Source organism: Nannobrachium achirus (genome assembly GCF_963921795.1).
Source record: "Nannobrachium achirus genome assembly, chromosome: 5".
Classification (NCBI taxonomy): domain Eukaryota; kingdom Metazoa; phylum Chordata; class Actinopteri; order Myctophiformes; family Myctophidae; genus Nannobrachium; species Nannobrachium achirus.
In genome coordinates, this window is record NC_137814.1 from 17,720,860 (window position 1) to 17,745,922 (window position 25,063).

The following is a 25,063-nucleotide window of genomic DNA, read 5'->3' on the forward strand; positions in this document are numbered from 1 at the left end:
CCTACATCTGCTTAGTGCTTAGTAACGGCACATTAGATGATTTTCGTGTTCAGAGTTGGGGGTTCCACAAGGAATCACTGCCATGTGTCTTTAAACTGCTTTAGCGGGTTGCAGTATTTTAGGCACACCCACCCATCATGGGGAGTGACGCCCCTCGAGAGCGCTCTTGCCATATATGGGCTCACTAGATGCTTATTTCCGACACCTTGCTGTCCAATCAGAGTGCAGTCCCCAACCATTACACTATGCTGGAGTGACTCATTGTCCCGCCCGCCCCAATGGCTCGTAACAACAAACACTGAATGTACTGTACTCCCTTCTTTAATTATTACTTATTAAGCCTTACATGTTGACTTATCAAACAGAGACAAGTACTCGCATGTATATGTCCAACGTTTTTATTTTATTTTATATGTACAATTCTGAAGTGCTCAAAAAAGACGTAAAAATCGTATTACAAAGTATTATTTCAAGGTCTAACACATGTTACACCTATATATATCACAAAAAAACAAAACATTGCATCAATGTAAAGGGTTAATTGACAAGTAAGGCTGTTCTGTCAGTTTAAAAGCTACACACCTTCCTATGAGTCAGTCAGTGTCCTTTGCGTAAAAGATGTGAAGCATTGCTTATTCATTTATTGTTGATAGTGTTGATGCTCTGTACATAATGGTCGCTCGCTGGTGAGAAAACAGTGCTAGACTCGAGTCTATTTACATAATAACTTGCTCTCTGGACAGTGTGGAAGAGACTCGCTGTGCAAGGCTCGCGACACTGTGTCACAACACTGGCCCACAAAGTTTCTTTGTCGCCGGTTCTGGTCCCCAACACGTACTGAAATGTCTAGTTTTACTGCCATTCGCACACACTTCTTGAAACTCTGAGGATGGGTGGTGTCTGTACAACTGGAACCGAATGGACTCCGGTTCCATTTGTACACCACCCGTCCCGCAGTAGTTAAATGAACTGTGTGTGTATCTTGGCGGCTCAGTAGGCCTGGAGCTGCTGCGTCAAAATGAGCTGGCAGCCACTGTTCACATGGTCCATGACCTTCTGCTTGAGCAGGGCCAGCTCGTCCCGCAGGACGTTGGCGGAGGAAACCAACTCCGTGTGCGTGCTTTTCAAGTTCTTGACCCTGTCCTCCAGGCGAGAGATCCTCTCCAGCTTTCTTTTCCGGCACTTGGACGCGGCCACCCGGTTCCTCATGCGCTTTCTCTCCGCCTTGATGCGCTCCTGGCTCTCCATGTCGATGGGCGACAGCGGCGGCGTGTCGCCGGACATCTCGGGCACCGTCTGGGGCTCCTCTTTGAACGCGTGATGATGGCGGTGGTGGTGGTGATGCCGCGGAGGGGGGCCGCGCTGCTGTGCCGCCGCCACGGCCAGCAGGGGGTCCATGATGTGGCTCTGGCCCTGCTGCTGCTGGGACGGGACCCCCGTCCCGGCGGGGTAACTTGTGTTTGAGTGCCTCTCGGCGCCGGTAGGTGCCGACGCAGAGCCAACGTTGTTGCCGACGGCCCGGTTGAAAGTAGAAGAAGTGCCCAAGTTGGTGTACTCCGGGGGCTCTGGGCGCACCGTGCAGCTGTAGGGTGGTATGCCGTTCTCGGACACACTAGACGCGGGGGCCATGTCGCCGCCGCCGCTGGTGGTGGTGGTCGGGGGCGCAGCCGCGTTTGCGCCAGGCTGTGCGTCAGAGGAGCTGACACCGGGGGGCAATGGCATGTGCTGCTGGTAGTGGAGCTCCGCCAGCGCCCGCACGAAGCCCTCGGCGAAGCCCTCCTGCTCGTCCGTGATGTTCTTGGGACAGAAGAACTGGGTCGGGGTGGGGGTCGTCAGCCCGTTGCACGACGCGATGATGAGCCGCTCCAGCTCGGGCGAGGCCAGCTTCAGCAGGCCCACGTCCGGAGACGTCAGGATGTCGATGGCCTTGGAGCGCAGATGGGGTCTGAAGTGTTTCGGGTCGTTTAGGTTCAGTGTCATGGTCTGCTTGAGGGTCTTCGGGTTGAATCCGTACCCTCCCATTCCGTCGCGCTGGGAACTATTGGAGCCGCTGACAGATTCGTCATAGAACGTCGCTTCCATCTTTGTCGGCATACAAACCAAAAAAAAGTCCTTTATTATCTCGAGGGAAGGCTTTTCGTTCAAAAGTCAACGCATTAAAATATTCCCAGAGATACAGATTAGTGTCCAGTAACCGCTTTGGGTAGGGTCCACCTATTGTCGAAGTTCAACTCGGTTGGTAACTTTCCTGTGTCCCTGGAAACTTTTCTTTTTGTGTATAAAGAGTGACCATCGACAAAAAAAAAGTTCCACAATAGATTGCCGTCAGTGTAACAATTAAAGCATCTGTTCGAATATGTTTTTTTCATCTAATAAGTGTAGCCAGCGCCTAGGCGGTGTGGTGTAGGCTACTTTCGATCACTTCCAACGTGGAGTCGAACTTTATCCACTTCTAAGCTGCAGCTCCACTGAAAATAACAATGATGTCATTTCTAAGGCTCCTCATTGGCCCAAGATGACTTGCTGGGCGGCGCGCTCCCTAATGACATGCACGTTGCTCCGGCAACCAGACATAACCCCGCCTCCCGCGATGGTTTATGGGATTAGGTAATGCATAAAGCGGAGCGGTGTACTCTGGGATTACGTAGTGTTTTTGAATATTTAGTTACCCGCTCAATTATGACACCAGCCTAGAGCATAATACTGTCCAAATGGTCGTCTGTTATTATCTGTCCATTATTATTCTAATGTTATATCCTTCTCTCTCTCTCAAATCAATTCCATTTAAAGGGTTTTATTGGCATGAGAAAACATACAATCAAAATGAAAGAATTTATTATTTACAATACAATTGAAACTAGGGAATAGAGAAATGATGTGTTCTTCTCACAGCTGTTACATTGCAACTGAGGCAAATGTAATTTCCTACAAAACCGTAAGAACTGTGTAATTGCTGTCAGGAGTTTGCCTCTATCACTTATGAAAGGTTGTGCACAAATAGCAGTTGTTAAAAGGTAATTGCTCTGTTTTAGATTTTCTTCAAATGTTTGTGTCTAAATGTACAGTGTTTCTACTAATTCCCATGTTAAGCAGAGAAAACACAAGGTAATACACTAAAATGCATAGAAATCTAGGTAAACAAATAAACAAACAAACCTATCATCAGTGTCTCTCTGTGTCAGAGGGTGACTATAGTCTGAGATCAATATAAAATGTAAAAACAAAAGTAGGTTGTTTATCTACCCTAAATAAGTCTTATTTTATATCTGAGTGATGAATCATCCTTTTATAAAATTACATCATGGTTTGTTTATAGTTGGCTACCTTTTTTGTTTTGTGAATTTCATGTTGTTGGTCTTCCCTGCAACCCTTTACTTAGGGCTGTCATGATTATGACATTTTACATGACGATTAATTGTCACTCAAATAATTGCCATTAACGATTTAATTGTGTATTTGTCGTTGACAATTACATTTCTGTTTGGCTTTATATGATTTGAATTTGCCCATGGCAATCATGACACATAATTTATACATACAAAAACATTACTGACATCTGACAATTTTATACTTAAAAAAGAACATTGATAGGGGAAATAGCCGATCTACAAGCTCACAACGCGTCGCAATGCGACGCGTTGTGAGCTTATAGATCTGCTATTTCCAATACTTTTTGAAAGTGTTTGAAACTATATTAACATTTCTCAACATGGAAACAACGATTATGCAAAATAATTGCGATTACCTCAAATAATTGCGATTAGACGATTATGTAATAATTGTGACAGCCCTACCTTTACTCAAATTTACCAAAATTATCTGTTTTGTTTTGTCTATTTGTAATTTTCTATTGTTTTACACTGTGTTAATTTGTTTCACCTTAGGGCCCTTGACGGTTGATGTAAGACAGCACTACTGGCTCAAGGGGCTCTGAGCAGCCATTGTCCTCTCCACCACTGGTACACTGTAGTCCGGTCTGTCTGTCTGGCCTCCCCCTTTGTATTATTCAACACATTCTCTTCAAACCAACTATAAATAAGTTAACAGAGCACAGCTCCAGACAGAGTGGTGGCTGGCTGCTTGAGGTCAGCTCATGCAGTGGTTGTGAGATGACATACTTGTCTTTGCAGCAGCATCACAGCAGCAGCAGCAAGTAGTAGAATTTCAGTGTTTGCATGTTTCTGAACGTTTCCTGTCCTCCAACAAATGTAGTGATGTACAACCCCCTTCCCTTCCACACACGCTAGCGCGCGCACATGTGTGTCTGTGTGTGTGTGTGCGCGCGCATGCGTACACGTACACACACACACACACACACATTTTTTAATAGCAAAATGTGTTGGAATTAGCTAGGCCTTGGGCTTTTAGGCCGAGAAGTAGTCGAATCAGTTTGTTTTGAGAGGTCTGAAGATTAGTTTTTGAATGACATTGAGATATTGGAGAACCAAGAGGTGCAAGCACAGTCAAAGTGGCATTGAATGAGGGCTCCAGCAAGAGTCTTTTACTAGCTATCATAATATTACAGGGTGTTAATGAACTTGCTCCTAAACTACAGATGTGCTTATTGTTTTGGGGGGTGGGGCCTTTATTCTGCCTTTATTTAGGAAACAGGGAGAGAGAGATGGGGAGAGACACGCAGCAACGGTCATCAGGAGCGGGACTCGAACTCACAACTCACTGCAGGCTGCACATAGTCATGTGGTATGCGCCTGTTGAATTCTCTCTCAATAAAAAGGAGTTTTTTTGGTGTGGTTCAGTAATAAGAACCTGACTAAAGGAGTTAGTTCACCCCCAAAATGACTTTTTTTCTATTGATTAGTCACGCCATGGAGACTAGTTTTTTGTCGCATTCCTAAGCCAAAAATGTGATAACAATAAATGTACCCCCATTCGTTCCGGATCCCCATCCGGAATCAATGGGGGTAAATTTACTCGAATCACATTTTTGTCTTGGTAATGTGACAAAAACCAAAAAATATTATTGAACTCTACTCTCCATGGCGTGACTAATCAATAGAAAAAAAGTCATTTTTGCGGTGAACTACTCCTTTAAGGCCTTTCTGTGTGGAGCCTGCATGTTCTCCTCATGTACACGTCCTTCCCACACCAAAAATCCTGCATGTTAGGAGCCTGGGAACAAATGAATGTTTTTTTTAATGTTTGAAACATATAAGGTTATTGTGGTTACTTTTGTCGTTAATTTAGTTATAATAGCTGGCTCAGGTGACCTTTAATCTCTTAGCAGGTCAAGGCATAGTAGCATAATGTTGCTTATTTGCAAATAGCTTGTTATACATTTTGCCTCAGTATAAATATTTAGTAGTTATGGGTACATACTGGCCCAGCTGTATTTGATTTGATTTGATTTTATTAGTCGTCATGAAAGAAAAACACATGTTACATGTTTATCTGAGAAACAACAAAGGATATAAAGTAAACACAACAAAGTGGTGAGACGTATTTCCATTGTGTGTACCTGCATGCATTGCTGTTCTCTGATGATATTCTTGCAGAATCCAACATGCAGGGCTTCCCCTATAGACCGGTTTCTTGTTTACAAACATTGAGACTAAATGCACAGCTGAATGTATCAATGTATCAATTCCCACCAATCCCCAAACCTGTTGTTTTGGGGAGCGCTGCCCGAGCGCTGCATGGTTTCTATTTATTGGCTAATTTTGGTACCGACCCATCAGTGTGACGTGGACCAGAAACCCGTCTATGGCCCCCACAACTCTCTGCCCTATAATAGGTTCCATATACCCAAGTTGTTTTTGTTATTGTAGTTGTCTTGTTGCACTTAGTTTACAGTAGGGGTCTTCAACAGGGGGTCTGGGACCCCCAGGGGGTCCTCCAAATCTTTGAGTGATAACCATTCCAGAATCTTTTTTCTATTAACCATTTGAACCCTAGTATCCATATTCTGAGAACCTTAGCCAAAAATAGCAAATCTACAAGCTCACAACGCCTCGCAGCGCGAGGTGTTGTGAGCTTGTAGATCGGCTATTTTTGGCAAAGAGCTTTGGTGTAGAGGGGAAAAAGAGCAGACCAAGTACAGAGTGAAAGGTCAAGTTTATTAAGTATTGACAGTTCAAGTGGTTAAATATCTGAAAACACAAATCGACATGAATCCAAAATACACTGATGATTGTGCTGTCAAACGATGAAACTATATGGAAACTATGAAAAGGTTGTGGGGGTCCCCATGCTTCATCTCTCTCTCAAATAAGGGGTCCTTGGCCTGAAAACGTTGAAGACCCCTGCTATAATAGGTTCCATATACCCCAGTTGTTTTTGTTATTGTAGTTGTCTTGTGGCACTTAGTTTACAGTTTGCACACACACACACACACGCACGCACGCACGCACACACACACACACACATACACTCACAGAACCACAATGGAAATATGCTCTTGAGATTTATGATGTTGTATGCTTTTGACAGATCCATATGCATTTAAGATTCTGAGCCAGGATTTAATTCTCTCTTTCTGTCTCGCTCTCTTTCCACCTCCCTGCCTCTTTATGTACACCTGTGTTTACAACCATCGAGGGGTATTTTCCCATCAAACTACCGCTGACCTCAGCCGCGCTTCCTGTTCTTCTGTCCGCGCTTCCCCTGTGCTGGCCCGATGGGTCACCTTTCGATAACACTGTCTTCCTCCATCCAAGCACTCAGCCAGCTGTTTCCATTGCAGGCAGTGTGTTCTAATCAAGACTTGGCTCTGCCCGCTTCGCAACAGGCCTGTCTTTGTTGCACAGGGGTGGGACCGGTGATGGTGGAAACACACCCTTCCATGAGAGCAAAAATATGGAGAGGGAGAGAGAGACATGTTCCATGTGTTGAGTTGTCAACAGAGTGTTGTTTAGATGAGACTCAGCGTGCGTGGAACTAGAGTCTCCTTTTCACTTGCTGCTCTGTGTCTGTTTGCCTGCCTGCCACACCCTCTCTTGCTCGTTCTTCTGTCTCTCTTAAACGTTTCTTTCTCTTCCACCCATAGCTGTCACAACAAACAGAGCGAAAGAGATGAGAGTGCGCGGGTGAGTGTGTGTGTGTGTGTGTGTGTGTGTGTGTGTGTGTGTGTGTGTGTGTGTGTGTGTGTGTGTGTGTGTGTGTGTGAGAGAGAGAGAGAGAGAGAGAGAGAGAGATAGAGGAGATGATATTTCAAACATTGTCCTCTTCTCTCAGTGTTTGTGAAGAGCCATCTGTTTATCTTCCTGTTCAGCTGCTAAAGTTTGTTATTCATCCTTAGCCCAAACAATGTCAATTGCTTTGCATTTTCCTAGACAGCTGTTTGCGTTTTCTAACAAATGAAAACAGAAGAATAGGTGACAAGAATATGTATATATTAAATAGTTTAGGTGATTATTATTGGATGCCACGTTGAGTTGTCTCGGGGAAAGGGCCTTTTGCCATTAAAGCCTCCTTGCATAGCTTTGGTAGATAATGATTGTTATGATAGGATCAATCTGAGTTCCCAGAAGTTCTTATCTTCACATGATAGGATAGAATAGATGTTCATGTGGTTTTGCTTTTTGTGGTGTTTTTTGTTTAGCATTATGAAACATCCACACTATTCCTTCCACACACACTGATGGTTGGTCTCACATAAGGTTGTTTTGCAGTTTCTTGGTAGGCTATAAGAAAAATCCTTATTTTACTTTTGAGCGGTGGTTACACCGTCTCCTATACGTGGCCGTGTGTGTATGCGTGTGTGTGTGCGTGTGTGTGTGTCTGTATGTAGCCTGCAGGCCTGCAGTACCTTTTATGACCACACATGTTAAGGGAGGGGCGCTGTTGTTCAGGCCAGGCCAGACCAGGCACACACACACACACACACACACACACACACACACACACACACACACACACACACACACACACACACACACACAGGGGGGAAGGGGGGGGGGGTAAACCACCGCTCAGTTCACACGGGTGTGATTTTTAACTTTTGTGTGTCTTTTTATGTATTTGTTGTCACACCTTTATGTACTTGCATTAAGCACAGAATAGTACTATATTGACATGTGTTACTTTTTCTTAATTTCAAACACATTCAATCCGGGAAAGCATCTGTGTCATTTTTACCACTTTAACCATTATTTTATACCTTATTTTATAACCTTATTTTACTTTGAACTATTGTGTCTTTTTAAGTATTTGTCACACCTTAAGCACACTACTATATTGCAATACAATTAGAACCTAAATACAAGTTTACGAGAATATAGAAAAAAAACAATAATAAGATAAAATAATATTTGACTGTAGCATATATTATAGGCTAGGCTGGCGTTGCTGCAATAGAAAAAACATCAGTAGCAGTGGTGTAAAGTAACTAAGTAGGCCTACATTTACTTATGTTCTGTACTTATATGTACAAGTTTGAGATATCTGTACTTTACTTGAGTATTTCCAATTTTCAATACTTTTACATCTACTCCACTACATCTCGGATCCAAATATTGTACTTTTACTCCACCACATTTATTTCAACACTTTACTTTATAAATGTTGATTATTATTACAAAACAAAACAGTGGAATCCGCCAATGCATTTCAATTAGAATGGAGCGTTTTTTGCAGAAATCCTCTACTGGCATGAAACCGCTCCATTCTCATTGAAATGCATTGGCGGATTCCACTCTAGGTATTTTGGTGTGTGGGCACCCTAAAGGGGTAATTATTTGAGTACTTTCCACCACTGATAAGTTGTGCGCGCGATTGGGTACCTTTTGGTCACTCTCGCTTTCCGTTCTGAACCAAAGTCCAGTGCACAGTGTTGTTATGCTAGTCTGAAACACATAAGATGCTTTTTCTACTGTCTTAAGACTGTTGGTAAGTTTCGAAGGTTTCTTGTAGTTGATGATATAACGGAGCATAACTGCGAGTGTTCGATCTGGATTTAGGCCAATATGAAGTTTAATTTTTCGTAAATCTGTCAGATCTAGCTCGGCGATTTTCGTACAGCGATCGAGCGGTGTTCGGCGAGCTACACGGCTCTACGACGAATCATAGGCTAAATCACTGGTTACCAAACACTGGGTCGGGACCCATTTGTCAGTCGCGGACACATTTTTTATGGGTCCCTTATTTTTTCTTCTTCTGACATTTGTTTTTAATTCATATTATTTAAAAACCCACTAGTTTGGTCCTGGGCAAACGTCTAATTTCTCTTTTGGGTCGAGCTAAAAAAGTTAGGGAACCACTGGGCTAAATGATCAAGTGCACCGGTAAAAAGATGAAGATAAATACCTTCAGCCATCCAATCAGCAGATGCAGCATTTTTAATTGGACAAGGGCAAGACTCACAGATTTGTATTCATTTAATTATGTATGTAGCCTTAAATTATTATTAAAAATAAATATAGAAAATAGAAAATTAAGAAGTAGTGAAAATAGCCGCAACAAGCTCACAACGCCGCAACGCGGCATGAAGCGTCGCATTGTGCGCTTGTAGATCTGATGTTTTAACTGGTTTGGGTCCCAGGCAACGTCTAATCTCTCTTTTGGGGTCCCGAACTGATAAGTTTGGGAACCACTGTCCTACATCCATCCATCCATCCATCCATCCAGGTCTTTCCACATGGCTGGGTCTTATTACATCGGGGTGGATGTTGGCACTGCCAGCGTCAGGGCCGCTCTGGTCACCAGAGATGGCGAGCTGAAGATGACAGCAGAAGAGCCCATCAGCATCTGGGAACCGCTGTCTGACCACTATGTCCAGTCTTCCACAGAGATCTGGGACAAATGCTGCCATGTTGTAAAGGTAGAATAATGGCAATGCAGCAATGGAGTGCTGTTGCAGTGCTGTTTTTGACAGCAAATTTTGATTTAGCTTTAGTCATAGTCTTTTGAATAAAATGTCATTTAGTTTTAGTCATAATTTAGTCACCTGATAAGTTGTAGTTTTAGTCTAATTTTTGTCAACTAAATATCATAAGACTTTAGGCGACTAAATCTACAGGTGATTTAGTCAACTGAAATGTATTTTGGCAGGCCTTGATGGCATCGTAATGACTGATTTTACACTTGGTTGTGTACTGAAAATATTTTTCAGCACGCAACACCTGAGAGCAACCAAACATAAAATGACTCTCTTCTCCACCAGTCCCTCCCTAACATTTTAGTCTAGTTTTTATTTAGTTGACGAAATTGTCAATATATTTAGTCTTGATTTTAGTCATCACAGCTTAGTTTTTATTTAGTCTTTATTTAGATTTCGTCAGTGAAAAAAACGCAGTCGACAAACATTTTTTGTCATAGTTTTAGTCAACGAAATCAACACTGGTATGGTAGTCATGGTCAGGGGCGTCACAAGGGGGGGAAAAGTGGGACTGAGTTACTAGGGCCCAAGGTGGAGGGCCCTGGAATTATTTAATACTTTAACTATTGGAAATTAGCAGATATACAAGCTCACAGCGAGCTTGTAGATCTGCTATTTTTGAAAAGTTGTGAAAATGTGTGCAAATCTTTGAATATATGTATTCTTTTTTAAGCGAACATTTGTAATTCAAATTTTGCTTCTGGGGGGTCCCTGGAACTAAATATTTTGAAATGGGGGTCCGTGGCCAAATACATATCATTTTGGGGGTCCTTCTCATGAAAAAGTTTGAGCACCACTGACATAGAAACATAGGTTTTTCAAAAAAAAGATTTGAAATATTCAAATACTTTAGCAAGTTTTCACGATTTTTCAAAAATAGCAGATCTACAAGCTTGTATATCTGCTATTTTTCAATAGTTAAAGCACAAAATAATGCGTCCCCAGTCTAAATGGGTTAAACCTACTCCTCGTCCTCATATGAAGAACATTCATGGGGGGCCTGCAGTGAATCCTTGTACCAGGAGCCCAGAATTTTGCAATGCAGTAATGGTATGGTGGTCAATTGATTAACATAGTCACTGTTAAATACGTTTTAAAATGAATGATACAAAACAAACGGTTTTGGACATACAAGGTTTTTTTTTTTTCTTTTTTTAAGAAAGCAGTTTATAAAAGATTATAAGATAGAATGATGAAATAGAATCCATTGTTCTTGCATCAACACATTCAAAAAAGTTTGAAATAATACAAAAACATGTCCACAGCCCACCTCTTGGACACAGCAAGTAGACAAAAATGGCGGAATCTTATAATGTACAATAGCGGGGAAGAATTTTTAAATTGGGCAGAGTGCTCCATTAAAGGAGTCATCCAGACCAAAACACATATAGGGTTAAATCTGTCTTTTATCATACCCCTTTATACCTGCTTTATTCCATTTTTTTCATAGCTGCCCCTGTTGCTAGATTTCGGCTGCCCCTGTTGCTAGATTTCACAGGCCCTCTCATAACTAACAGAGTGTATAGCCTTTATACTAGTGCGGTTATTTCTTCAGCTTCAAAGTTAGTATTTTTTTATTGGATTGTGTTTACACAACGTCCTGAGACCAACCAAACCGCTGTTTTGACCTCACAGGCACCCTTACTTGTCAAACCGACCCCTCCCTCCCCTCCCTTTCTAGCCTCTCCTCTCCCTGCTCTGGTGCAGAGCAGAAGCCGTTTGACAAGTAAGGGTGCCTGTGAGGTCAAAACAGCGGTTTGGTTGGTCTCAGGACGTTGTGTAAACACAATCCAATAAAAAAATACTAACTTTGAAGCTCAAGAAATAACCGCACTAGTATAAAGGCTATACACTCTGTTAGTTATGAGAGGGCCCGCAAAATCTAGCAACAGGGGCAGCCGAAATCTAGCAAAAGGGGCAGCTATGAAAAAAAACGACTAAAGCAGGTATGAAGGGGTATGATAAAAGACAGATTTAACCCTATATGTGTTTTGGTCTGGATGACTCCTTTAAGCTTAGTTCCAGCACTAAATATCTTGAATGGGACTCTAAATGCATATGTGCAATTTCAATAAATATACTGTATGTAATGTATCTAGCAATATGGAATATTAATGAATGTGTCTACCAATACCAACAAATACAGTATTTGAGTTAATATACATTATGTAAAGTCTATCACCAATAGTATATGTTTGGTCTATCAACAATGAATACAGTATATGAAGGAATACAGTATGTATGTACACAGTGTCAGTGAATATACAGTATGCACTATCAACAATGAACATATGCATTCTCTTAATGCATATGTCTATCAGCCATGAATAGTTGAATGGACACATTGATTCAGATACCGACTGAATCAGTATCTGATTCTGAATAATAATATTCACCCTTGGTTGTGCAGCGGTAGGGCACTCAACTTTGAATTGCAAGGTTCCGGGATTGATCCTGGGCACTGTATCGTATGTAATATGTACTAGTTGGCTTGGGTAAGTAAAGCATAACAACCTTGTGTATTGGTTTCAGAGAGTTACCCAGGGTGTGGAGAGAAGCCGTGTCCGAGGGATTGGCTTCGATGCCACCTGTTCTCTAGTGGTTTTGGACCAGAACTTCCAGCCTGTGCCTGTTAACCAGGACGGTGAGTGAGCGACACACAGAACTGTGCTCTGACCAGTCCTAAATCACTGTTAACGCTCTCAAATAATCCACTTTTAAGTTATATTTCCTTAGACCCTCAATTGGGAAGGGATAAACGTCCCTAAATGGGAAAGAAAAGGAAGATTATTTTCTGTTTTGCCTCAGTCTAGGGGAGACATGAGAATTCACATCCTAATCCTAATTTTGTCAATCTGTGCTGGTATTAAAACTTCAGAAAACAAAAAAAAATTCTTTTCACGTAGTGTTTGGCAAAAAGGCTCATTATCTCTTAATTGTCCCTACTTGTAAAGTGATTGTAGTAGTAACAAATTATACTCAATAATACAGTGCAATAGTACAGTATAACAGTAATAAATAAAACACAATGAAGTCTATCAGAAGAGAAATGAAGTCCAAGGGGATTGCCATAAAATATGAATATGATCAGTTGACATAACCGCAGGCCAGAGTGAAAGTGAAATTGCTGAGGCATCACATCAAGCAAGCTGCAGCCCCGGACAATGACCTAGATCAAGGGTCTTCAACAGGGGGTCCGGGACTCCAAGGGGGTCCTCAGAGTTACTACAGGGGGGGCTCCAAATCTTTGTATGATAGAAACCTTTTTTCTTGTTTTTTATATTAACCACTTGAACCCTAGTGTCCATATTCTGAGAACCTTAGCCAAAAATAGCAGATCTACAAGATCTACAGATCGGCTATTTTCGGCAAAGAGCTTTTGTGTACAGGGGAAAAAAGAGCAAACTAAGTGCAGAGTAAAAGGTCAAGTTTATTAGGTAATGACGGCTCAAGTGGTTAAATATCTGAAAACACATTCAATTGACATGAATCCAAAATACACTGATGATTGTGCTGTGAAAAGATGAAACTATATGGAATCTATGAACAGGTTGTGGGGGTCCCTGCTTCATCTCTCTCTCAACTAAGGGGTCCTTGGCCTGAAAACATTGAAGACCTCTGACCTAGATTCCATATGACGAGTCACTCACACAGACATGATGACACACATGGGCGTCACAGACACGTCACTCACACCATTCACAGTGATGACATTCTTTTTTTACACAAATCTTCTGTGGGTCCTGTCCCTGCCACAAAACATTTTCAGATGAGGGTCCACGGCCAAATACCTAACATTTTGGGAACTACTGATTTACAGTGCATTTGTAGAGTAATGGTCGCTATAGGCTATATGCTTGAGGTTTACCTGGTTTTCTTAGCACTCTAGTCTACAGTATGCACTTGATAACCTAAACCTACCCTGCATTATGTACAATTGTTCACAGGCACATGGAGAAAGCAAACAAAGCATTACTGTGAGTAATTTGGTTAGGGTAGGAAATGTGTTCACATGTTTGTCTGCTTACACAACCCATGCAGTTTACATGCGGTTTGGTCACAGAGATGAGATTTCCCCTACACTGACTAAATCAGGATGTGATGTTGTTGATTGTCCTCACAGCACAAGGAACTGATGTCATTATCAACCTCCCATGCGTTATTGTAAACGGCAAAGGACTTTATTCTTGAACGTTTTCAGGCCAAGGACCCCTTAGTCATGAGAGGGATGAAGCAGGGACCCCCACAACCTTTTTGGAGATTCCATATAGTTTCATTGTTTGACAGCACTATCCTGAGTATATTTTGGATTCACGTCAATTTCAGATATTTAACCACTTGAACCGTCAATACTTAATTAACTTGACCTTTCACTCTGTACTTAGTCTGCTCTTTTTCCCCTCTACACGAAACCTCTTTGCTGAAAATAGCTTGTAGATCTGCTATGTTTGGCTAAAGTTCTCTGAATATATTATGCACGCTAGGGTTCAAGTGGTTGATATAAAAAAGAGAAAAGAAGTTGCTATCACACAAAGATTTGGAGGACCCCCTGTAGTAACTCTGAGGACCCCCTAGGGGTCCCGGACCCCCTGTTGAAGACCCTTGGAATAGACTAAACTAAAGATTCTTTCTCCATAACATTGTTTCACTTGAAAATCACAACCGTAGGAATTGGTATTTCTTATGGATATTGACAACAGGAAGCAGTATAACGTGTTCTTCGAACAAGTGTTATGATGACAATTATTCTGTATTTCTGTGTGGTTCTACGGTACTGGCGAGTGTTTGATGCATGTGTGAAGTAATGTCTGGTACAAGAGAGACGTTTTTCCATGCACACATGCACACCCTTAACCTGTCAGAAACAGAATTAAGGACAATATATGGCCAAGCAATCTCCAGTAGAGATCTAGCTGTGAAGGGAAAATCAGACTACTGCCAAAAACAGGATAGAATACAGTGCATGTAAATGCCATGAAGGCACAGAAAGGTGCTCAAACTAAGTAGGTGCATGATAAGATCTGTCTATCTTCCCACTGGCAGCAAGAGGAAGAGGTAGCCTAGTGCATGTTTCTTTTTCTTTTACGTTTCCTACAATCAAACAAGAATATTTCAAATTACAAGGGGGGGAATTAAACATTTTTCAAGACTTTAAGAATAGAATTATATATAATATACCAGTAAGACCCTAAAGGGCGAGGCCGCGCCATGTCTTGGCCATCTGGCCAGTGATGTATATCGGACCAGTTACCCATATATGGAGACCCTTGGGACCCATATATGGAGATCCATGTATTATGGAGATAACCTGTGAGACCCCAAACATGCTTACTTACAGGTAGTTATTCGTTATGTGAAAGTCCTATGACGTCTATGACATCTGAGATCATACATACAATCCCTTTAATGCCCATAAATGGAGATCCCTGTCTGTAGAACCAGCCACACAGATATGGGCCATCTGTCTTGGCCATATATGGATTCTGTTAGTGTGGTATGTGGCCGATGTGGCCTGACTGGCCTCCATACAGTATATGGGCATTCCCATATGAAGTCCTGTTAGATATGGGCTTAATATTGATGACATCAGATCAGGGATCTCCTTATATGGGCATAAAAGGGATTCTTTTAGTGTGGTTCCCCTGACATCACAGTGATGTCAGAGTGTCAAACCCATAGACCTTAAAAAACGTGTCTTGCACAGAGACAAGATGTGCCGTTTCTCATACTAAACTGCGACTACCGTCGCAATAAAAAAATAAATAGACGATACAAGCTCACAACATGTTGCATTGCTATTTTCACTACTTAGGACTTAAGTGTTTAATTCATAATGTATTTTTGTTAGTTTATCAGAGATATCAGAACTAAGTATCTTTTGGGTCTCAAGCTGAAAACCCCTGGCTAGGGCTGTCACGATTATGACATTTTACATGACGATTAATTGTCACTCAAATAATTGCGATTAACGATTTAATTGTGTTTTCGTCGTTGATAATTACATTTCTGTTTGGCTTGTAGGCTTTGAAGTTGCACATGGCAGATATGACACATAACCTAAATACACAAAGGAATTATTGACATATTTGACAACTTACTACTTAAAAGATAACATTGATAGTGGAAATAGCCGATCTACAAGCTCACAACGCGTTGCGACACGTTGTGAGCTTGTAGATCTACTATTTCCACTGTTTCTGAAAATGTATGAACATTTTTCAACATTCACAATTATGACGATTATCACAAAATAATTGCGATTAGACGATTATGTAATAATTGTGACAGCCCTGCGGCCCCTGCCCCTGGCTAGTCTTAACTCTGGACTAGTGTCTGTTAAGTGGCTAAACCAGAGCTAGTGGCTATCCTCCTAACCATAAAAAGACACTGTAAAACATGCCCGGCGGGTCCCTCATAAAAAGGCATGTAACTTAAGTTTGAACATCATAAAACGCAATGGAAAGTTTGGTCACAGGGTTAAGGAAGAACCTTTCACATCGATTGTCCAGTGTGGCAGTGGGTGTGGCTTTACAAATACAAATAAATGACTGACAACTTTTTACTTAAAAAAGAACGTTGATAGTAGAAATAGCCGATCTACAAGCTCACAGCGCATCGCATCGCAACGCGTTGTGAGCTTGTAGATCTGCTATTTCCACTATTTAAAAAAATGTTTGAAAATATATGAAAATGTTTCAACATGGAAACGATTATGACAAAATAATTGCGATAATGTCAAATAATTGCAATTAGATTATTATGTTATAATTGTGACAGGCCTATCTGTCAGTGGACTTAATATGCACACTCAACATTAAAGGCTCAATCAAACAAAATGGAGGTGGCTTCCCTAATTTGGGCATGTCACTAATAGGTAGAAAAAATAAATTGAACTACCGGTAAATTAGGGATTAATTTAAAGAAAAAGATATACACCATATATGTATAATTGCGACCGTCGCAGTTACTACCAAAACCTCGACAGGCTGTCTGTCCGTCAGTCTGTCAGTCTGTCCGTCACATCACACTTTTCCCCAACTCATATCTCCGCCACCGTTGCCCCAATCCATGCCAAACTTTGCACACACACTCCTTGCCTGCCAATCCACAACCTCCACCCCTCCCGGGACCCCCGGAGCTCCAGGGACCCCCAGGGACCCCCTGTCGCCGCCGCCAAAAAGTGCTAAAATGACCAATGACCACCCCAACGGGGCTGTTCACGGGGAATTCCCAGGGACCACCGACTCCTGGTGCTCCAGAATGGATGCAAAAGTGGTCGCACCCCTAGTGGAGGACCCCCGCCACTGCAGCGCACATAAAATGCCATAACTCGGGCTAGGAGCGACCGGGAGAGCCGGGGTCGGTACCCACGCACCCGCCTTGGCGGCGCCAAGAGAGCCGTCAACATAAATCTGTCCCATATAGCGCCACCATCGCCACATTTTTGGACACTGCTCCTACAGATTTTGCCCTAAAATCACGCAAATCGGTACACAGTATGTCTACACTCATGTCATCAACATGGATCTGTCCCATATGGCGCCACCATCAGGCCCATTTTTTCAAACACATTTTTGGACACTGCTCCTACAGATTTTGCCCTAAAATCACACAAATCGGTACACAGTATGTCTACACTCATGTCATCAACATGGATCTGTCCCATATAGCGCCACCATCAGGCCCATTTTTTCAAACACATTTTTGGACACTGCTCCTACAGATTTTTGCCCTAAAATCACGCAAAGCGGTACACAGTATGTCTACACTCATGCCATCAACATTGATCTGCCCCATATAGCGCCACCATCAGGCCGACTTTTTCAAACACATTTTTGGACACTGCCCCTACAGATGTTGCCCTAAAATTACGCAAATCGGTACACAGTATGTCTACACTCATGTCATCAACATGGATCTGTCCCATATATTTTTTCAAACACATTTTTTGGACACTGCTCCTACACATTTTGCCCTAAAATCACGCTGCGACCTGACGGTCGCTTATCTCCCGATTAGGGAGTCTTACTGGTCAGTGGTCTATAACCAATCTTTGGGCATGTTATATTGCCATGCTGTTTCAATTACAAACGGCAATCCCGGGGTAACCTGGGTGTGTTTCCACATTTTTTCCATATATGTATAACCCATTAAAACTGGGAAAGCGTCTGTGTCATTTCAGATTTTAGCGATGGCTATTCAAAAACTGCCACATGTACAAGCGCACAGCGCATCACTTTGTGCCGTGCAGGGAGCTTGTTCATCTGCTTTTTCTGAGCATCGTCATGAAAGCGTTTGAAAAATGTAGTTTAGAGAAGGCATTTGTAGAATTGGCCTCAGGTCTTAATGTGTTGTTGCTGTTTGTATACAGTGCCGGTGTAGAGCAGTGGTTCTCAACCTTTTCAGGCTGAGACCCCCAAAATAATCATATTTTAACTGGGGACCCCCCACCCTGACGAGCACTAAGAGTTGAGGCATTACATATCGTATAACACGGTTTTGTTGTGAAAATACCAGATCTACATGCTCACAACAAATTTCTGCCTCTAATATTTGACAATTTGGCCAATGTTTAATTTGTCATTTTAGAGCTATTAAAAAGTCCTTAAATTGTCACTTTAGAAATGTGCAGATACCCTCTATACTCTTAAACTTTATGTTGGTTTGTTTACTGTCGAGTGAGAAAACAATGTTTCACATTAGGTTACTCATCTGGGGACCCCCAAAAATAATTTGGGGACCCCCCTTGGGGTCCTGACCCACAGGTTGAGAACCACTGGTGTAGAGAATGCATGAATACATGTCTCTCTCTTAGGGACGGGATGATAATCGCTATTATCTTTTATCGCAAAAAAAAAAAAAACATTCACAATAATCATATCGTGGAGAATTACATTTATCGTGGAATTATCCTCCTTACAGTTACAGTTTACAGTTTAGGCATTTAGCAGACGCTCTTAATCCAGAGCGACTTACAATAAGCAAGGTAAAACATCAATACATCAACATCAATACATCAATTGCATAGAAACACCAATCTAGACAAAATAACGTAGGTAGACCAAGCACCTACTAAGTATAAGACTTTATATAAAACCTAAGAATGCTATCTAGCTTTCATGTGTGGTCATTGAGGGTAGGCGAGTGCTATGATAAGTGCTATGGGCTTAGGTGGAGTCTGAAGAGGTGAGTCTTCAGGCCATGGCGGGAAGGTAGGGAGTTCTAAGTGCGACAGGGAGTTTATTCCACAGTTTGGGGGCCAGGAGGGTGAATTGTCTAGGTCTAGGACGAGTGGATCTTTGTCCTGGGGTTTTTAGCGAGGGTTCTGTCAGCATCCCTGTGTTAGCTGATCTGAGTGAACGGGTGGGGTTGTAGGGGTTAATCAGGCTTTGGAGGTATGGAGGTGCCATACCATTGGCTCCTTTGAAGGCCATCATCAGTGTTTTGTATTCTGTGCGAGCCACAAGCAGGAGTCAGTGGAGGGAGCAGAGAAGGGGAGACACATATGAGAATTTTGGCTGGTTGAAGACCAGTCGTGCCGCGGCATTTTGGATCAGTTGGAGAGGATTAAGTGCACATGCCGGGAGGCTAGTGAGGAGAGAGTTTCAGTAGTTCAGTTTTGATATGACTGATGTCTGGATGAGGAGCTCACAATAACAGTGACATGACATTTTCATATTGTCCCATCCCTACTCTCTCTCTGTCTCTCTCATGCACGTTTGGCTTCAGGTGATGGCCAGAGGAATGTGGTCATGTGGATGGATCACCGCGCGGCAGAGCAGGCGGCCCGTATAACCGCCAGCGGCCACCCTGTCCTGAGGCGGGTGGGAGGTGTCATGTCACCTGAAATGCAGCCGCCCAAGCTCCTCTGGCTCAAAGAGGTGGGAGAGAGAGGTCAAATCTGTTAATGAAACTTGTTCAGCGCAATAATACAATATTATTGATTAATAAACTTTACCTATTTTGGGCTTGACGTAGGCATGACGTTATAGACGAAGATAAATTGTGATCTTGTAGATTTCCCCTTTCGATTCATAACCGATTCATTGATATGTATAGTGTTTTTTATACATATAACAAAAACTAGTTTCTCGATTATTTGTTTAACCCAAAAGGTAAGATGGTTGCAGCCCATTAAAGAGTTGGCCGCCCGTCATGTCAGTATAGCTGTATAGGTGTGTTGTTATTGTCATAGATGAAGAGATGCAGACATTGTATCAGTATAGGTGTGTTATTATTGTCATAGATGAAGAGATGCAGACATTGTATCAGTATAGGTGTGTTGTTATTGTCATAGATGAAGAGATGCAGAGATGCAGACATTGCGCTGCAGCGGCAGTATGCCCATGTGGAGTTTATTCCATTAAGAACGGGAACACATTATTACGCGTTATTACTTAAACCATTATTTTATACTTTAACTATTAAAAAATATCAGATCTACAAGCTCACAGCGCGGCACTTAAAATGATTTAGAAGACATTTATAGAAATCGTGTCAGAATATTGAATGACTTGAGTGTCGCGCTGTGAGCGTGTAGATCTGATATTTTTTAATAGTTGAAGCATAAAAGCATAAAATAATTTGTTTAACTAGGCCTAGAATTATTGAATGCTTTAACCAGTGAAAAGTAGCAGATATACAAGCTCACAGCGCGGCACCAAGTGCCGCACTCTGAGCTTGTAGATCTGCTATTTTTGAAAAAGTCGTGAAAATGTGTACAAATCTTTGAATATATGTATTTTCAAAGCGAACATTTGGAACTCAAATTTTGTTTCTGGGGGGTCCCTGGAACTAAATATTTTGAGATGGGGGTCCGTGGCCAAATACATATCATTTTGGGGGTCCTTCACTTGAAAAGGTTTGAGAACCACTGACATAGTAGTCTCTCAAGAACAGACTAACTGAGCTCCAGTTAAGTGAAAAGGACCTTTTCTTTGACGATGGCTGGCCAGATTGCTGACACAGAAACATAGGTTTTTCCCAAAAGACACTTATAGAATCGGGTCAAAATTCTAATTTTCACTATTTTTCAAAAATAGCAGATCTACAAGCTCGCAGCGCGGCACTCGGTGCCGCGCTGTGAGCTTGTATATCTGCTATTTTTCAATAGTTAAAGCATAAGATAATGATACACAATAATGTATCTGAATAGGTTAAAGTGATAACTGATAACGTGTAATAATGCAGGTCTCAGTGGGTTTATTCCGCATGGCTGCCTGACCTGCTGCTCGCTGGGTTTTATAGCTCATCTCTTCCTCTTCCCCCTGCGCGGCAGAACCTCAGGGACTCCTGCTGGAAGGAAGCCGCACACTTCTTAGACCTTCCAGATTTCCTGTCTTGGAAGGCGACAGGATCTTTGACGAGGTGAGGCAGAAGATTTGAGTTACAAATATAATAATTGCTTTTAAAGACCTATTCAAAGATTAAAAAAAAAAAAAACATGATTTTTCAAAAATAGCAGAATCTACAAGCTTGCACCAAGTGCCGCGCTGTGAACTTGTATATCTGCTATTTTGTAATAGTTAAAGCATAAAGTAATGGTTAAAGTGGTTCCAATTCTTAATGGGTTTTAATAATAACGCATGAAATCTTTTGCCTGTGTTATTTCCAAGTAACAGTGAACCTCTTTTTTCCCCACAGAAATCAGACACCACAGAAGTTAGATCAGTGATTAGGGGGGGAGTAGGGGGTCTGCAGAATTACTACAGGGGGGGGGGCACCACATCTTTGTGTGATATGGATTTTTGTTTCATAGACATTTTCAAAGATTTACAGAAAATGTCTAGCAGATCACCAAATCCTTTTGTGATATGGACTTTTGTTTTAACCGCTTCAACCCTAGAATCCATATTCAGTTTCTGAGGGGAACATTAGACAAAAAAAGAATCGGCAAAGAGGTTTGGTGTGGAAGGGGGGGAAAAGAGCAGATCAAGTACAGAGCCAACGGTAAAGTTGACTAAAGGCACTAAAGGAACACGCTGCAAGATATGGAAGTGGTCGGGTTGTCATCAGATTATTTAAGTATTTCACACTACACAAGTGTCTTTCTTGAAATTGGCTGTCATAATGACGTAGTGTGGTTTTCACAACACGATTGATCGCCACGAAGGCATCACACATTGCAAGACAGTTCACATGACTTATAGCTGAGTTTTAGCCAAGCTTCTGGCCAGGGGCGTCACAAGGGGGGGAAAAGTGGGACTGAGTTACTGGGGCCCAAGGTGGAGGGGCCTGGAATTATTTTATACTTTAGCTATTGAAAAATAGCAGATATATATATAACCTCACAGCGCGCCACCGAGTGCCACGCTGCGAGCTGGTCGATCTGCTATTTTTTTAAAGTCGTGAAAATGTGTGCAAATCTTTGAATATATGTATTTTTTAAGTGAACATTTGTAACTCAAATTTTGCTTCTGGTGGGTCCCTGGAACTAAATATTTTGAGATGGAAGTCTGTGGCCAAATACATATCATTTTGGGAGTCCTTCACATGAAAAGGATTGAGCACCACTGACATAGAAACATATCTTTTTCAAAAAACCTCAGAAGAATTTGAAATATTCAAAGACTTGCACACATTTTCACGATTTTTCAAAAATAGCAGATCTACAAGCTCGCAGCGCGGCACTGAGTTGTGAGCACCATTGTGAGCATGTAGATCTGCTATTTTCACAATAGAACTGTGTTAACTTATACAAAATGTAATGCCTCAACTCTTAGTGCTCATCGGGGTGGGGGTGCGGGAGCGTGTCGCTGTTACTACAGGTCATCTTTTCGACACCCGACTCTAACCCTCACCCTAACCCTAACCTCCGTGGAGTGAGTCGCTAACCCTCCGGTCGAAATGATGGTCGTTCGAAAGAGCGCGATTTTGCTGGGGGTTCCCCAGTTAAAATATTATTATTTTGGGGGTCGTGGCCTGAAAAGGTTGAGAACCACTGCTCTCCTGGACTAATATTAAAAAAGTGTATATCTGCTATTTTTCAATAGTTAAAGTACCCAAGGCCCAGAATTAGGTGCGACACCCTTGCTTCTGGCCAAAGAGAGGGAGTGTTATGGTGACTTGACATTAGCAGCTTGAAGCTCGAATCTCCAGGGTAAGGTGGAGTCTGTATATCATTTATGTATTATTTATAACATCTCGCATAAGCACAATTATGTTTAAAATTGGTGAAGTTTCCCTTTATGTCCTTTTTCTCTATAAAATGATAGGATTCAGGATACAAATCTGCAAAGTTGCCCTTGAACCACTTAAACCTCATATACTTTGTTGAACAGGGTCCCCCGGGGGTCTATACTCCTCTTTTACCCCGACACCAAATCTCTTTGTAGCTCAGCGGGCGTCATGTTGGGACGCGTCCTGAACTCTTGAGGTCTGCTAATGACGCTGCAAGTTTGCCTATTTTCACCGAATGTTTCCCTATTATGACACGCCCAGAATAGGGAGTCATTTGGGAGTTCATGTCGTTAAAGAGTTATGTAATATTTCATGTAATGTTTCTGACACATAACAGGACAGGAGTATCTGATTTCTGTGGAAAAAAAGGTTCACTGTTACTCGGAAATTACACAGGCAAAAAATGTCATGTGTTATAATGAAGTTATTATTAACTGAATATGATAATGATGACTAAGCAGCTTTGAGGTGTTACAGTGCAAACTCTTCATGGTTCCACAGGTCCTTGTGTACCCTGGTGTGTAAATGGACATACTGTCCTCCGCAAGGCTGGGACCACAGCTTTTGGACCGCCATCGGATTGGAGGACCTCTTGGAAAACAACCATTCCAAAATAGGTCAACGAGAATAGAGACGAGATTAGCAACAGAAATATTTTTTTAGTCCAGTCTTTTCTGCTCTGTACATAAATAAATAGATAATAATCATTGTTTTAAGTAATCATTGTTGCCTTCCAAATGTATTAAAATTAGTATTATTAATTATGGATTCTATTCATACAAATAGAAATAGATAGACCTTTACTGATCCCACGAGGGATCATAATGTGATGATGAGAATGATGAGAACAAGAGTCACATTTGTAATATTTGATCATATTTTGTCATTAAATATACCATGCGTTTCTCCAGTGGTGTAAAGTAACTAAGAACATTTACTCAAGTACTGTACTTAATTAAGTACACTTTTGAGGTATTTGTACTTTACTTTAGTATTTCCAATTTCCAATAATTTTACTTCTACTCCACTACATTTCGGATACAAATATTGTAATTTTACTCCACTACATTTATTTGAAAACTTTAGTTACTAGTTACTTTGCATATATAAATTATAATATTATAAAACATACACAAACCAATTAGCCCCTATATTAAAATATATATATATATATATATTATAAATAAATAAGCTTCATATATATGTTTCTATTCAAAAAATGACCACAAAAAGCATAAAATAATGATACAATTATCATTTTGGCCATTGTCAGACACTTTGTTCTCATTCTAGTCTATAGACAAGGATGTAAACAAAGTGTCGGCCCTACAATGAAAAGTTGACTATTGCTCCTTTAAGTGAAGAATGTACTTTTTCCAGCTCTGCGTTTCTCCCATGGTTTTGTAAGTTGCTGTGTTTGTGCACATACAGGTAGTGTGACGTGTCCTCCAGGGGCTGCACTGGGCCAGGGTCTGACCCAGGAGGCTGCACATCATCTGGGCTTGAACCCAGGCACTGCAGTGGGCGCCTCCCTCATCGACGCCCATGCCGGAGGTCTAGGTAACATGTTTCACAGACAGATGAAGCTTAGACCAGGGGTCTTCAACGTTTTCAGGCCAAGGACCCCTTAGCCGAGAGAGAGAGAGATGAAGCAGGGACCCCCACAACCTTTTCAGAGATTCCATGTTGTTTCATTGTTTGACAGCACGATCGATCATCAGTGTATTTTGGATTCATGTCAATTTGTGTCAGATGTTTAACCACTTGAACCGTCAATACTTAATAAACATGTTCGTTCACTCTGTACTTAGTCTGCTCTTTTCCACCTCTACACCAAAGCCAAAAATAGCAGATCTACAAGCTTGCAACACCTCGCGCTGCGAGGTGTTGTGAGCTTGTAGATCGGCTATTTTTGACAAAGGTTTTCTTTTTTGGACACTAGGTTTCAAGTGGTTAATATAAAAAAGAAAGAAAAAAGTTTCTATCACACAAAGATTTGGAGGACCCCCTGTCGAAACTCTGAGGACCCCCCAATGGTCCCGGACCCCCTGT

The 25,063-nt window shown here is 41.7% G+C and overlaps 2 protein-coding genes across 4 annotated transcripts in view; one reads left to right on the forward strand and one right to left on the reverse strand.

Moving 5' to 3' along the window:
* Positions 1–400: 400 nt before the first annotated feature.
* Positions 401–2,684, reverse strand: LOC308284518 (transcription factor Jun-like). Its single transcript, XM_080725169.1, has one exon. It carries the CDS (start codon positions 2,092–2,094, stop codon positions 991–993), a length of 1,104 nt encoding a protein of 367 aa, XP_080581295.1. The 5' UTR covers positions 2,095–2,684; the 3' UTR covers positions 401–990.
* A 1,217-nt stretch (positions 2,685–3,901) lies between these two features.
* The window catches only part of fggy (FGGY carbohydrate kinase domain containing), a 42,125-nt gene continuing 20,963 nt past the window's right edge, over positions 3,902–25,063 (forward strand). Inside the window, exons 1-7 of one of the 3 annotated variants that reach the window (XM_080725167.1) lie at positions 3,902–3,959; positions 9,537–9,775; positions 12,365–12,476; positions 19,562–19,713; positions 21,111–21,199; positions 23,513–23,628; positions 24,443–24,571. In XM_080725167.1, the coding sequence (XP_080581293.1) occupies positions 9,593–9,775; positions 12,365–12,476; positions 19,562–19,713; positions 21,111–21,199; positions 23,513–23,628; positions 24,443–24,571 (781 nt within the window). In that variant the 5' untranslated portion in view covers positions 3,902–3,959; positions 9,537–9,592. Of the gene's footprint in view, positions 3,960–8,768; positions 8,845–9,536; positions 9,776–12,364; positions 12,477–19,561; positions 19,714–21,110; positions 21,200–23,512; positions 23,629–24,442; positions 24,572–25,063 lie in introns of those variants that run through there. The other 2 variants (XM_080725166.1, XM_080725168.1) reach the window with 2 other exon arrangements.